Source organism: Anthonomus grandis, chromosome 16, assembly GCF_022605725.1.
Source record: "Anthonomus grandis grandis chromosome 16, icAntGran1.3, whole genome shotgun sequence".
Taxonomy (NCBI): Eukaryota; Metazoa; Arthropoda; class Insecta; order Coleoptera; family Curculionidae; genus Anthonomus; species Anthonomus grandis.
The window spans coordinates 16,458,751-16,474,414 of NC_065561.1; the positions used below are offsets into that span (position 1 = coordinate 16,458,751).

The 15,664-nt window shown below is 34.7% G+C and overlaps 1 protein-coding gene across 2 annotated transcripts in view; it reads right to left on the reverse strand.

Moving 5' to 3' along the window:
• Nucleotides 1-241: 241 nt before the first annotated feature.
• LOC126745731 (hydrocephalus-inducing protein homolog) overlaps nucleotides 242-15,664 on the reverse strand; it is a 44,113-nt gene continuing 28,690 nt past the window's right edge. The window contains exons 42-63 of one of the 2 annotated variants that reach the window (XM_050453711.1): nucleotides 13,336-13,639; nucleotides 13,144-13,283; nucleotides 12,761-13,090; nucleotides 12,024-12,187; nucleotides 11,778-11,964; nucleotides 10,753-10,891; nucleotides 10,349-10,697; nucleotides 9,838-10,293; nucleotides 9,591-9,786; nucleotides 9,308-9,532; nucleotides 6,419-6,588; nucleotides 5,949-6,362; nucleotides 5,765-5,896; nucleotides 5,548-5,716; nucleotides 5,323-5,492; nucleotides 3,924-4,059; nucleotides 3,709-3,863; nucleotides 3,508-3,655; nucleotides 1,255-1,800; nucleotides 975-1,199; nucleotides 775-923; nucleotides 242-714 (exon numbers count right to left, since the gene is read on the reverse strand). In XM_050453711.1, the coding sequence (XP_050309668.1) occupies nucleotides 396-714; nucleotides 775-923; nucleotides 975-1,199; nucleotides 1,255-1,800; nucleotides 3,508-3,655; nucleotides 3,709-3,863; nucleotides 3,924-4,059; nucleotides 5,323-5,492; nucleotides 5,548-5,716; nucleotides 5,765-5,896; nucleotides 5,949-6,362; nucleotides 6,419-6,588; nucleotides 9,308-9,532; nucleotides 9,591-9,786; nucleotides 9,838-10,293; nucleotides 10,349-10,697; nucleotides 10,753-10,891; nucleotides 11,778-11,964; nucleotides 12,024-12,187; nucleotides 12,761-13,090; nucleotides 13,144-13,283; nucleotides 13,336-13,639 (5,223 nt within the window). In that variant the 3' untranslated portion in view covers nucleotides 242-395. Of the gene's footprint in view, nucleotides 715-774; nucleotides 924-974; nucleotides 1,200-1,254; nucleotides 1,801-3,507; nucleotides 3,656-3,708; nucleotides 3,864-3,923; nucleotides 4,060-4,731; nucleotides 4,791-5,322; nucleotides 5,493-5,547; nucleotides 5,717-5,764; nucleotides 5,897-5,948; nucleotides 6,363-6,418; nucleotides 6,589-9,307; nucleotides 9,533-9,590; nucleotides 9,787-9,837; nucleotides 10,294-10,348; nucleotides 10,698-10,752; nucleotides 10,892-11,777; nucleotides 11,965-12,023; nucleotides 12,188-12,760; nucleotides 13,091-13,143; nucleotides 13,284-13,335; nucleotides 13,640-15,664 lie in introns of those variants that run through there. The other variant, XM_050453712.1, reaches the window with a different exon arrangement.

Here is a 15,664-nt window from a genome sequence, read left to right on the forward strand (position 1 = left end):
CTCAAAACAAAACTAGTCATTGGACTCATGTAAACTAACTATACTTTTCAAAACATCTTTTGGAAGGCCAGTCAAACTTCATTGAATAAAGAAATTTAAAATCCATTGACTTGTACAAGATTATCCTTCAGAGGAAGTCCATGAATATTAATTAATCCATGGACATTTTGTCCTAGTTTGGACCAATGCAGGACATCCATTGGAGGATGTGTGCAGAAAATCTGGAATTAAACCTCATGAGTGTGGCTATAAAAGACGTTTATTCTAATAAAATAATTCAAATTAACAAAAAAAAAACAAAAAAAAAATATATAGAATATTACACTAGAAAATATTTTTTGATCACCTAAGCTTGTATAAAATTAAATATTTTGTGTTCTCTAGCTGCTATTACACTAGGGCAAGAGCTTTAAATAGTACTTCCATTGTAATTCGGGAGAGCCCGCCGGATAAATGATAAGTTTTCCTGTTATTGTACTATCAAGTTCTATTTCGATCCCAGAACTCACATAGATCTCAAAGTTCTCTGTTTTTCTTGATTTTATATTGGTTTCAGCACAAATACATTCAAATATCTCTGAAGGTTCGACATAATAATTAAACTCTTTGTCATTAAGATAAGGATTCTTAAACTCAATGATGGTGTGTTGAGAGGGTCTTACTATATAAGGACCTTTGGGAGTGGGAAGGGTTCCTTCGGCTTCAATAGGATACCTGAAAACAAGCAAAATAATTATTCTTGCAATATGAATAAAGGTCAATAATCATCCTTACAAATATTCTCCAGCCACTAAAGAATATAAATGCAAGTTCGTTTTTGTTGGTCCAAGATTAAATGGATCGAAACTAAACACAATTTTGGCAGTTTCACCTGCTGGAACTACCGGACATTTTTCCATCAAAAACTGAATTTCATCGTCAAACTAAAAGAGACTGTCATACCAAAGTCTGAAAGCATTATTTTCGTCATTCACCTTATAAGTAAATTCAGCAGGTTTATCAAAAGTATTCTTGTATAAAATAGACTTAGAAGTTGTGGTTCCCAACTCAGAAATAACTGTCAATCTTTCTTCGGGTCTGGCTGATTTAGCTTTTAAAATAACAGAAAACGTAAAGGTCCCTAATTCTTCGCATTTTGCTTCAAGCACAGTCGATGTATTTTCCGCATATAAGGGCTCGTAAGTTACATCTACTTTAGCCTATAAGTATTTAAAAAAGTCACATAAAGTCCCAATTTCTAAAAATTATTCTTACTGTTGTATAAGGTTCCATATTAACAACTTTGGCCACTACAACATTTTTTGCAGAACAGTCTAACAAATAAACTATTGCCACATCCACGGGATTTTCCAAGGTGATCTGCTTGGTAAGTGGCTCTCTTACCCTCGTAACAAATTCAATTGCAGCGATTGGCTTACTAGGAAGCACCGTTAAATTGACCTCGAAATACTCATACTCTTTAGTTTGCAAGTTTTTAAATGTCACCCTAAAATCAATCTGCCCTTCATTAATAACGTACACTCCCCACTTGTAGTTTTTCAACTCCAGAGCGTTTAGTTCGATCGTTTTGAATCCCATTACTTTATATAAAGACTTGGTGGTTACGGGAGAAATCATTTCTGTAACGACATGGAAAGTTTGCCGAATATTAAGCCAATTTTGGATGGGGATGATCTGGTAAAACTGTTTCTTGCACTGGATTTCTTTCTCAAATTTTCCTTTTATTGTTGGGGGATTTGCTATGCCTATTAGGTTGTAAATTAGGCCACTGCCATCGGGCATTTTGATAAACAGACGACCCTAAAAAATATTGTTATTAGCTCAATGCATGGGCATCTTGGAGCTTAAAAACTGAAGAAACCAACGAACTTCTGTTAACAGTACTTTACAATTAGAGAATTGCAGGTACTATATGGGTCTGACTATCGTAGCAACGCAAATACCTGAACGCTAAACACTTTCTACATAAACAATCAGTAAGGGTGACTCTTAATACCACCAGGCTTCTCTTACTGCGTTTACTCAGGACCATTTCTTTTTAAAAGCAATGCAAATTTAACTTAATCCTTGAGCAACTCATGCTATCACTACAATTTGAACAAATAATATCAAAATGAAGTTGTTCTCCGTAGGAAGTGGTACTAAGGCCTCCATATTACACACATTATCACAACCTTTCCTGCAAAGCGTCCCTATTTGCTTTTGACGAAAAACAACACAAAGTTGTCTCAGGAATTTAATGATTAAACGTGTTTTGCCAAATTGAGAGGCGATCATCAGGTCTTAAAACCGCCTCTATACAAGGTGTCCCCGTGCAACTAGTCAAAAATGTTAGAGTATATACAGGATGTTGAAATTTGTAAAAAAAACGGAATTTTTCCCACTGTATTAAAAACATCTCTGGAGATTTTAATGAAATTTTTAGGTTTTAAATGATAGGTGGTGAAGTCACTTTATAGTCATAACTTGAGAACCACTGAAAATATTTTCATAATTTTTTCACGAAAAAATAGTAGGATTTTTCGGGTTAAAATTGATGGTAGAAACATCACTTTGAATTAAATATTTGGACAGTAAGGGCGTTTTTGGTTGAGGCAATTTTTGTTACTAAATTTTTCAGTCATTGCAAATATTTCTATAAAATATTTGAAATATTTTTAGGTTAAACACAAAAAGGGGCATTTATTTTCAAATAATACTAAATATACTAAAATTTGCAGTACCTTAAGAATTTTTTGAGTTAAAGCAGATTTGGTCATTCAAGATCCAGAAGTGACAAAATTTAAAGATTTTAAAACCAAATTGTAATATTATGAATTTTATTACTTGGTAGACATTTTTGGTCATTACTTGAGAACCACTGGAAATATTTTCATAATTGATTCTCCACAAAATAGTGGAGTTCCTGAAGATGAATTTCAGTGTATAAACATCACTCTGAATTCAAGATTTGCAAAGAAAGAGCATTTTTGGTTGGACCACTTTTAAAAAAAAAATTTATCAATTTCTCAATTGTATTGCAAATATTCCCATGAAAGAATTGGAATATTTTAAAAAGAATTACACATAAAAAAGTCCAATTGTTTTCGAATAATTACATATACAAACATTTTTTGTGCCTCAAAAACATTTCGAGTTAAAGGCAATATTGTCATCCAAGGTTCAGAGGTCACCAAATTTGAAGATTTTAAAACCGAATTACAATTTTATGACTTTTATTTTTTAACGGGCATTTTTGGTCATAGCTTGGGAATCACTGGAAATATTTTCATAATTTTGTCACTTCTGACATGCGTAGATGAAGGAGCGAAAGAGCTCCAAAGCAGGGTGCGTTTACATCCGGCTTCTCTAATGGCCAGGGCATCTAAAAATAGACTTAACGAAGGGTTTTAAGCAGGAGTTTAATTTTTCTGTTTGCTTATAAATATAATAAACACTCTAAGCATTACTACTTATGAGGCTTACTGTGGACTCATATGATTTTACAGAAAAAAATTCACTACTTACCTCATTTGGTTTTTCTGGAGAAGTCATCCATTTAGGGGCATAGGTTATCACCACATTAGTTCCAGTAAAAGGCATAGCAATTATCTCTTTTGGGCATGAAAATGCTTCGTCAGATATCTCTGCTGTAAGCAGCTTTTGTTCCGCGCTACTGCAAGATGTATTTTATTAAATAACGTTATACAAAGACCTACACCTCCCTACTGATTTGAAATGACAACAGATTCGCGATCCACGACTTTTTCTCGGACGTTACATTTTAGTTGTATCGTGGCAGTTGGCTCCGGTATTCTTACTGAGTTTCCTTTAAGAATCAAACAGAGTTTGCTGTCTTTAAATTCTTTAATGCAACACTGAGCCTGAAAAATATTTTGAAAGAGTAACGAAAGTATGTGATAATCATGCCAGTTGCTTGCAACCTTAACTTTGTATTCGCATTTTTCTCCTTTTGGTGAGAATGTTATCTTGATCTTAATATCGTTGTTAGGCATCACAAACCCTTGCTTCGGTTCTATAGTGAAGAAGTTCTTACGATCTTCCTTTGTCCAGGTAAAGCTAAAAGTAGCATTTAAGTTAACACACAGTTTGTCAACCAATTTACAGTAATCGTCAATTTCAATTGCTGTCTTTTCAAACAGTTTTTGTGAAGTTTTTTATTTAGCAATTGTGTTAATTATTAGTCTTAACCCAGAGAGCATTTGATATCCAATGGCTGTTCCCTTTTGGATATACTGTCTATTTTATGGACATCAAAAATGATGCAAATGATGTCCATTGGATGTCCAAGGGACAGTCGAACAACGCACTCTTGGACGTCCATTTGGAATCCATTTTTGTCCCAGAATGGACACTTATTTGGACCAGTTTTGGACACATTTTCTTAAATGGGTCTTCGTATTAGAAAACATAGCCAAAATAAATTTATTCTATATTATTCTTAATTTTTGAATGGTATCTTTTGATTAGTGCGTCGAAGGTATTTTCTGAAGGTTGTTTTCGTTAAGCTTTTTGTCGGCCCCACTTTGGAGGTCGATAGCTCGGCTTGTATTGGTACTATTGGGAAAATTCCAACGGTTTTGTCTTAGTTTCGTCCTTCTAAATACAACGAGGCTATCTGCAAGATCGTAGCTCTTATATTAGCCGAGATCTCGCATTTTCTTAGTCCATTTTTGGGCTCAAAAATGAGGTCAAAAAATAGCTTTTTTCGAATTTTCAAAGTGCTCTCATTCCTTTAGTTTCTGGTTCAGTCCCGTTATAACCCAGTGTTTTAAAAGTAAAATAATGTTCTAAAATTAACATAAATCATGGATTTATTTAATTTTTGTGTTTTTAACTTAATTCATACAAAAAAGTAGTCATGTCAAACGACTTCAATTACTTTTTGAAAATAATTTAAAATACATCAACCGTTGCTTAAGTATTTATTTTATTACTTTTTGTAGAAATGCATATTTCCAACTTGAAACAGTAACTGCAGTACACCTGGATGTTCTAAACCAGTAATCCACTGGATGTCCAAATTTGGCTATCCAGTATCCATCCATCCATTTCTTGTTCTTGGACATGATAACGATTGGACTAATTTTGGATGTCTATTAGACATCCTGTGCTCTCTGGGAACTATGGGAAAAACTTGTGCTATTTGTAAAAATTGAGCAGATTTACTATAGTAATTGATGGGCATTTGAGTATGGAAAATTAAAGTAAAACTGACCCATTGAATATGACGTATCTTTCTTGCAGGAGAACTCAATTAGGTGCTACGTAATTTTTAGCATGCATATGATTCAGTAGTGAATAAATAAAATGGATCCATACCTGCCCATAACGTCTCCGATGTTTTTCAATGATATTATTTGACTAGTGGTGCATCCTGAAATAACTCCAAAAAACAGCAGCTCATTTTTATCCAGTATGAATTCTGGACTAACACTGGATCCCTTGATGACGCATAACGGCTCAACATAATCCTGGATTTCGAAATAAATCTAAAAAAACATTTGAAGTTTTCAAAAATTTATTTATTTTTTTATTAAAGCCTACTTTTTCTTCGAAATCCATTTTTCTGTTAGGCGAGAACATGACGTCAATGAAACTTTTCCCCCGTGGTGGTAGGTCAACAAAGATATTTGGAACTATTGTGAAGCATTTAAGAAATTGTTGTCTTTCTTCGATTTTTTGTTTTAGTGCTAGCTCTGTTGCTATACGTTCCCTAAAATTTGTTTCATTATCCTGCTTATCATTTTTATTTGAAACTTACTCCTCTTGCTTCTCTTTAAGGGTTTTCATTTGCTGATTAGGTCTGTCACTTTTTTTGTCAGGTTTTAACTTTTCTGATTTTTTCTTTTCGTCTGTGGGTTTTTGACCTTTCTCTCCTTTGCCCTTTTTACTCCTATAAAACTTAAAGTTAGAACAGTTGAGTTAGGGATTCAACAAATATTTACTCCTTGGGTGGCGGTGGAGGTAATACAGGCATTTTTATGGAAGGCTTGGGAATTTTCTCGACCTTTCTCGTGTGAATAATCAAATTATCATAAATATCAAAATGTACTTCGATCTTTGCAGGAGAATTGTTTATTACACCCAGCCTATACTTTTTGACGGTATGCGTAAGAACTTCTCCGAAATTGATGAATTTATCTTTGGGGTTACATAGTTCAATTTTTACGTTCACTGCTTGCCCTTTGATTGGAATCAGCTCCCTGATACCTCCAACTAAGAGAACTATATCTGTTTTGTAGTGACCCTCTTTTTGAGGATAGAATTGTATGGGTATATTTCGGGATTCCCCGGGTGGGACAGCACTCGAACCAAAATCCACGTTCAAGTATTCAGTTTTTTCGAACAGATTCTCTAGTCTAAAATATATATAATTTTACACTTCAAAGGTTCCTTCGTTTTAGAACTAACTCACAAATTAACCTTGTTATCAAGGTTTTTGAAAATTAAAGTGGTATTGTAGTAATTGGTTTCACCAGTTTGGGTCATGCAATATCCAAAATCATAGGAATTAAATGAAAATGAGTAGCTTGGCTTGTCGGCTATAGCATTGAGATGGATTGTGTAAGTGGGACCATACATAATCTAAAAAAAATTAAGTTGTAATATATAATGTGTAAGTTAAGGGAGCAAACAGATGTGCCTTTTATTATATATTTATATTTAATATGTGGCGGCGGGCACACCTCGCGACATCTCTGGACATATGTAGAAAGCTGAAGCAAAACAGTGGTCTACCTAATATATAAGGAGCCCTCGCCATTAGGCGGCCACTTGACAGTTCAAGTCTGAATATTGGCGCGTCATTTAAATCGTACAAAATAAATACAGGTTTCTAGTAGTCTTAAGTCATTGTGTTTGATGTATACGTGTGTAATAAATCAGTTGACTATTTTGGTGTATTGACTGTTTTAATTCACACCTAAATGGTTGGTTATAATTTGCGACAACTATACCAGAGTAAAATAAACCCTTATAAGTACTTTGAATTGGTAGATTCTTAGAACATCAAAAGGCCTTTTAATGTTCTAAGAATAAATTAATATTTTATTTATGTAAGAAGTATATCAGAAATTCCGCCTTTCTTAGCGCGGATAAACGATTTCAGGCGCACCATCCTGATTTACCTCAACTCCTAGAGTTCTGATCAGATATACGTTATTTATACATATATAGAGGCATTTATAGTTTTTTTTTATAATTCTAGGTAGTTGAGACTATGAAAAAATCCCAACATTCCAGGCACGTGAAACAGGGCTGATCGACTCACTCAACTGCCTGGAATTACATATAAAATTAAAAAAGAAAATCAAGAACACCAGGTGCCAATGCCCTGAGATCACGTTCCGGAATTACTTTAACTGCCTGGAATTATCGAAAATATTTTGGATTTTTAAGGACTATACATTTTTTTATAAAATCATAGGTCAAGAATTATAGGCAATTGAGACCACGACCAGAAATCCCTGGATCTTCAAGTTCAGGCAGTTGAGGTAATTATCTCTCTGAAGTTTGAAAAATTCCGGAATTCCAGGAGACAGAGTAATTCGAAAACTGCCTGGAATAATAAATAAAATAAAATCATGGATTAGAAATACCAGGCAGTTGAATCCATGCCCTGAAATTGCCGTTAATGCCTGGAATTTCTTGTAATTATAGGACTATAAAATCGTTTATCCTTTATTTTTTAATTCAAGTCCATTGAAATAGACTAGTTTTGCTGGTTCAATTGCCTGGAATTATAAAGAGAATGAAATCATGGATCAAGAATTCCAAAGTAAAAATCCTGGAATTCCAGGCGATGGAGACAGAGCTGGTCGACTGACTCAACTGACTGGAATTACAAATAAAATAAGATCATAGATTAAGAAATGAAACAAACCTAGGACAATCGCTTTTGTCTTTGTCCTGTCAGACGTTCATATTTAAAGACCAAGAATGTTTCACAGGTGCATCCATTTTGAGGCAGAGGCATAATGCTCTAGTGTGGATTTTTCTATACGGAGTTAAGGTGTAATGAGAGGTGGAATTTATGCACACTACATCATTGATATTATCGCAAATGATAAGCGTTGGAGTTTGGAACTCAATTTAGGATTTCTAGATAATAATGCTCGTTCACACAGAGCCAGGGTAGTCCAATAACGGCTAGCATTTGGTGCAATTATAACCATTGGCATGAACATGCTTTGCATGGCATTAATTGCTTATCAACCTCCTGCTTAGGAAGTAATTTCGCTGAGACAAGTTCTTCCACATTTATGGATCATTTAATTTTAAATAGGCCTCGGCGATACACCAATAGACAAGAAATTTCTCTCTATTACTAATTTTGCACAATTTTACTCCACTTTTCGAGAACAATTTGATCTAACCCCTAACAAGCGACTGCCTATGAAGGCTCTAATCTATCTAGACTCTAACTTCGCTAATTTATATTGAAAGAGAGAAACAAATAGATATTTTTCCCTATATTTACTATGAATGTATCGGCAAGTACATCTCGCGACATCTCTGGAGATCGTAGAAAGTTGGCGAAACATTGGAGTCTTTACCGCTAGGAGGCTACTGGACAGTTCAAGTCTGAATAATGGCGCGTCTTTTAAATCGAAATAAGTAATACAAAATAAATACACTGTTTCTAGTAGCCCTAAGTCATTGTGTTTAGTGCCTACGAGTGTAATAAATCAGTTGACTAGTTTTGTGCATCAAATGTTTTAATTCACGCCTAATCGAACACTAAGAATGTTGATAAAGATTACAAATAGGGGAAGTCTTTATCTCCAAGAAAAATGCATGTAGGTCACTTAGTTAAATGTATTATGCATTTCGGCTGTGTAAACAGCCATCATCAGATACAGAACATTACAAAAAACATATACGTTCACCAAATAAAACAAAAATTACCCGTTATCGGAAAAAACAATAATTTTTGTTTTATTTGGTGAACGTATATGTTTTTTGTAATGTTCTGTATCTGATGATGGCTGTTTGCACAGCCGAAATGCGTAATACATTTAACTAAGTGACCTACATGCATTTTTCTTGGAGATAAAGACTTCCCCTATTTGTAATCTTTATATACGCATTTTCCTACAAAATATGGACTTCTATTCAACTACTAAGAATGTTGGCTTACATATAGTCTAGGCCACATAAAAATTCTTAAATTCCCGGACTATTATGTTGAGATAAAAGAAAATTAGGATATCTAAGGATGTTGCATGCTTATGAGTAACTTATTAATTCTAAACTAAAAGTTTTATGCGTCTACGTCTGATAAAACCATAATTATTGCACTTACATTGAGAGCAATCCTGAACTGCTTTAACTGCCCATTCCTCAACGGAATAACCTTAAGATAAGTAACGATGTTCTCCCCACTTTTCAAGAAATGCTTCTCTGGATCGACACTGATATGAAATAAATGTGCAACCGGTTTGAGATCAAACTCCCAAGTGTAAAACATTCCCGTTTTGCCACGATTGGAAATGTCAAATCGTATTGGGTCTGTTCGTCCTTTGTAGGTCTAAATTGATAAAGAGAGCTATTACTAATGCATTTAAACGTTAATAGGCAAATCTTACATAACCCAAGTCTACGATGTTCACTTTGTCTTCAAATAAAGTGACTTTTACACCAGTTTTATCAATAAGGGAAACGATTGGCTCGATTTTGAGACAACACGCCGACACGTGCAAACTCAATGGTAGTTTTAATTTCTCTATTAGGCATCTCACGTGAAAATTTGTTGTTACTATATTTTTTGAGGTAAAAGAGAGCCTAAAATATTTGCTGGTAACTTAAAAAACATTTTTAAAGTGTGAATTTTACTTTATTTCATTGTTGCTGTGAGGTTTTAGCCTCCCAACAATCGGGAACACGTCAAGCTTCTCCTGCTGACTTTCTGAATATAAAGACTTTTTAATAAACTTAAAGGAAATGTGAGAATCTTCGTCATTTCGTAAATTAATTGTTCGCGAAGTTTTAACTTTCTGCACTGTTGGCTTCATAGGAATATTCGTTTCTGTAAAATAAACCTTGGGTTCTTGGCAAACTCCTTCCAGAAAAATTAATTTGTTAATATTCGTTTCGGGAATATGCAAGCAATATTCTTCCTTAAATGTTCCGAATACCGGAGGGCGAAAGGTAAATGAGACAACGCACTTTTTACTTTTATTAATGTGTCCCTTGGGGGAATCGCAAATAAAATAAGAGAACTCTTTTCTTTCTTTGGCCACAATTTTGAAATTCACTTGCTTTTCACTTGTGTTCACTAGTAATAATCTCCTAAAAAGTATAGTAGTAATCAATCTATAGCTCACATATATTTTTAATAACAAACCTTATACTTTCAGTAGATACTCCAACATTCTGGAAGGTTAGATTGACATTTTTATTAGTCGATACTCCATTCTCTAGTTGAAAATAAAACTGAATAGGCAAAGCTTGTGCCCTAATATCAATTTCCAATTCCTGAAATCTAGGATCGAGTTCTGGAATGCTCGACTTTATAATGCCCTCGAACATTCCATGAGTTTCCGGTCTAAAATGGATGCTGAAGGTTTTTTGCTCCCCTGGCCTAATAGTGTCGATCTCTGGATCGATTGTAATCGCTGAATACGATTCTTGCGCGTCATTACTACCATGGGACATTAAGCTTAATGAACTTGAGCTTTTAAATGTCACAAAATCTAAAAATGCTTTAATGAATATTGAAGTTTAAAAGGCTATCCAGGACCAATATACCTGACAAATAAATTGACGGAGAAAGTTTTGCTGAATTAGACCTTTTCAAAGGTATAATAGAATTCTTGTTGATGATAGTCCAGGTTACTGTTAGCGGGACTGTTCCTCTGTTTTCCAAGTTAAAACTTTCAAAGCTCTCCTGAAAATATTTTTATAATTAATGAATGTAAGAAGAATGAAGCATTAATTTAGCAAATAATGGTCCTACGATAAGACTTAAATTCACGACTCTTGCGTAGAAGCGACTCTTCCGGCGTTAGTCTGCAACATCTTCCGTCAGTTGTATTGCTAATGCTATCCTAGACAAACAAATCGTTACTATTTTAATAGTTTTATGGTGAAAAGAAGAAATGCGTTGAGAAATCTTGAGCAAGAGGCATGTGATAATCAAAAACCACTTAAAAGAATGAAGTTTTTATCAAAAATCGGATATGTGGGTTGTCAGTGAACTATTTATTTATCCAGATCCGTTGCAGTGGTTTAAAACGTGTATAAATCAATTAATGTATTCATACTAGACGCCCACACAAGTTTTGATTGAAACCCTATGAAGTTTTGAAAGTTAGAGCCTGTTTAGTGGTTTGGAAGTGCTTGCTGATTGTCACACGCCTCTTACGCAAGACTTTTGGACGCGTTTTTTTGTTTTTTTAAGTTTGAAATTATTAAAATAACAAATAGCAACAATTTCAGTGTCAAAAAACAGGCAACAATTTGAGTGTCAAAGAACAGACAACACAACTGACTGAAGATGTTGCACGATGCCACCAGTGAGAAGGCGCTACTACTTCAATAGCATGTTTGGATAAATCCAGTAATTAAATACCCCTAGCCAAAGTGGATTTAAGTACGCATGATTTTATTTATAAAATACATTTCCCACAGCCTCCGATAAAAGAAATCACCAGAACAAAAATCGGGTGAACGTGGTGGCCATAAAAAACAGGTCGTTTCTTCCAATATAAAAAAAACTAATGCTGAACATCATGAAAAATATACATAAGGCCTAAATCTAATGAATAATTTACCTCATTAACATATGTATCGGCCAACTGAATGGTATTGGTCTCACAATAATATTTACAATAATCAGCCATAATTGACAAGTAAATTGGTACAATAATTTGACTTTTTATATCAGTCGTATGTTCTGGCTCCGATCCTTCTATTATCGCTTTAGTTATCGGTATAGCAGAGGAGAAATCCATAGATTTGCTAAAGAAGAGTTTGATTTTTTACATTTTATTAACCACTGCATATTGAATACTTCTTACGATCTATTGTCGGTATTGCTGTATTTTGTAGATGCTTCCAAGCTATCTGAAGAGTTCTCATAACTTTCTACATAGTAGGTTAACTTTTGTCTATCGTCCCAGGATAGAGCCTTCTTGTCAGGATTTGTGTATTCGATTTTGTTAATGGTGCAAGTGATTTCTTCCTAAAAATCGCTATATATAAATGAAACAGCTATAAACAACTATATTGAAGTAGTAGTTCGACGATAGACTCAAGGGATGCTTGAAGATATAATGAATGATCGATCTAGATCTTTCATCTTAAGGAAATTCCGCATCTGAAATCTGGAAAATTGGTCTCTTTTTATAAAAAGGAGAGCATGCCTTTTTGTTTAGCTTTTTGAAGACAACATAAATTCCCTATGAGATGAGGGAATCTATTGATGACCACAGAGAAGTTTGGCATCTTTCAGATATGAATGACTTTTAGTATAGCGACTCTACGTAGGATATACAGATATATCTCTGTTACTACGAATAATGTGCTTTTTGATAAATGAATAGCAAAATTGTCGCATTTGAACTGTGTACCTACGGTGCCATCTAAGACTCAGACATCAAAACATTATTTAAAATCAGTGAATCTAAAAAGAAAACCATTCAAAGAAATGATTTATCTCGTCATCACTTTTTTTACCATGGTGCCATCTAGCAGTCTTAAGGTACTTGGAGCCAAAAAGGTGAACTATTCAAACAACTATTGCAACTATACTTACCCTATCAACTATTATCGGTGTTGAAGTCCTAAAAACCACTAATACTTCTTTAAAAGAATTAGGCTTCAAATGACCCAGTTCTGGTATAAACGTGACCGTGTGACAGTAAAATCGAAATTTATAAATGTCTGATTTCGATCTGTTTCGTATGATAAAGGAGATCTTTGAAAGTCTGTTTAATTGCCTGAACCCCATATTTAATAAATACCCAATGGGGCTCTTAGATACAAGGGAAGTGTTAGATAGTTTCACTTGACTTGACTGAACCTGAACAGCTTCTAGATTTTCTATTATAACATTATTGTCGTAGCTTAATCCAGAAATTTGAATCTGAAAGTAATTTGTTCGAGGCTAATCTATAAATAAGATTTAGAAAAAAAAACCTTAAACATTTCGTAAGGGTTTCGAATTGTGTGCAAACTTAGTAAAGTTTGACAGCTTTCTTCTATTTTGGGCTTATAAATGATATGAAAGTGGGCTATATCATCCAGCAACAAATTTACCATAATATGAGCCGTATTATCTGGAAAAAATCATTGACATTTCAAATTACACAATATAAATAAATAACTTACAATCCTCTTCTTGTAGGTTAAGCATTTTCTTAGTATCCGAGGTGGGTACGAGAGCCACAACATCTGGACGAGATACTTCCGCAATAACTTTGCATTTTATCAAGCCGACATTTTTAAAAGCTATTTGATCTTGCTTGCTATATCCGACACATACCGGACCAAAATCCAGATGTGCCACGTCATTTTCGTCAGCTTTTGGATTCAAAAGCTTTATTTGGGGAACGCACGCTTGACCGTGCAGTTGAATTATTAGTTTGTTATCTTTGGAGGCGTTATAAGATATTTCTAAGGTACCATTTACTACCTAAAAAATAAAAATTTTAGATCAATCTTGTCATGCGCATCTTGTACCGTGACTGATTTCTGCACCTAAGATCTGAGTTGACCATAGGAGTATATTAAAGCCCAGGGAATAGAGAGAAATAAATAAAAAATAATACAGTCTACTTTTTGTGCCGGTTTTGCACAATGGCTAATTTCTTTCTTCAGAGCTATAATACCTAAGCATTAACATGCAATAAAAAATCATAGGCAAAGCCTTAGTTAAAGAGAGAATGACTATGCTTCCTTGATTCCAATCTATTTCTTTGACCTCGAGATAGTGGTCTCAGATAAACTGCATGAATGAAGAATATTTTGGCCTGTGAAAAGCGGCTGCAGACAAACCACACGATGTATCAATACAAAATAAAATATGGGATACCCTGGTACCCAATATGTGGCGAAGAAATGGAGTAGACGAAAACCATAGAAAGGCATTACATTATAGAAAAAATTGGTTAAGAAAATGTTGATTTAGTAAGAGTGCATAGACCATGTCGAAGGTTTTTGCCAGGATTTCTCTCACGATTATAAAGATCAAGGCTAATTTCGCCTTTCAGTCGTGACCTTGACGCTGATTCAGTAGTGGCCTTGGTCACTTTCCTTTTAGCATAGCTTATCAATATCTTCCTCAGCTTCTCTCTCCATCTCCCTTCTACCTATCTCCTTAGGAAAAATTGTTCCTACTAAGAAATAGAATTTTTCCATTGATCCAGCTGCTGTATGCAGGGTTTTCGGTTCATCTGTCTTCCTTGGTCTTTTTTAAGTTTCTCTTTTTTTGTTTTTTGTAACTTTCTTCTTTGAGAGCCGTTAATCATTTAATAATATCCCTTTTATGCTAATCCAGCATCATTCTTTGCCCTTCTTGATGTTTTCTTTGACTTCCTTATTGAGTTTCTCCTTTTATTTACTCGTTCTTACTTTGACTGTTAAACAAATATTTACTACTAATCCACCTATAGTAGAATGAGCTCCAGGTTTCTCTATTATTCCTGGCTCGGCGCATTTTATTCTTTTTTTCTTCTCTTCGACGAGTTTTCGTTCAGTCGAAGTAATTGAAATGCCTGAAACAAACTCCCAGATATCTGAAATCTGTTACAAGCAGCCAAAGTGCCTCAAATTCCTGGAAAATACTCTCGGATACTCTTAAGTGTCTGAACGAAACCTAAGAAGACTTTTACAGGCAGTCGAGCTGCATCAAATGCCTGAAACAGACTCCTAAATGTCTTTACATGCCTGGAAGAGACTTAAGAAGATTTAAAACTCTCTTATAGGCAGCTAAAGTATCTCAAATGTCTGGAGTAGACTCCCAAATACCTTCAAGTGCTTTAAGAAGACTTAGAAGTCTCTTACAGGCAGTTGAAGTGTTTCAGGTACCTGAAATAGACGTCCAAATACCTTTTAAGTTCTTAGAAGAAACTTAAAGGTACCTAAAAGTCTCTTAAGGGCAGTCAAAGTGCCTCAACTTCCTGGGAAATACCCTCGAATACTCTCAAGTGTCTGAATGAAACCTAAGAAGACTTTTACAGGCAGTCGAGCTGCCTCAAATGCCTGGAACAGACTCCTAAATGTCTTTACATGCCTGGAAGAGACTTAAGAAGATTTAAAATTCTCTAACAGGCAGCTAAAGTATCTCAAATACCTGGAGTAGACTCCCAAATACCTTCAAGTGTCTTAAGAAGACTTAGAAGTCTCTTACAGGCAGGCGAAGTGTTTCAAGTACCTGAAATAGACTTCCAAATACTTTCAATTTCTTAGAAGAAACTTAAAGGTACGTAGATGTCTCTTAAGGGCAGTCAGAGTGCCTCAAATTCCTGGGAAAGACTCTCGGATACTCTCAAGTGAGTGAAAGAGACTTCAGAAGACTTAGGAGTCTTTTACAGGCAGCCAAAGTGCCTCAAACTTCTGGAAAAGATGCTTAGAGACTCTCAAGTTCCTGGAAGAGACTTAGGAAGACAGGCAGTAGAACTGCCTAAAATGCCTTCAAGTGCCTGGACTTAAAAGTTCA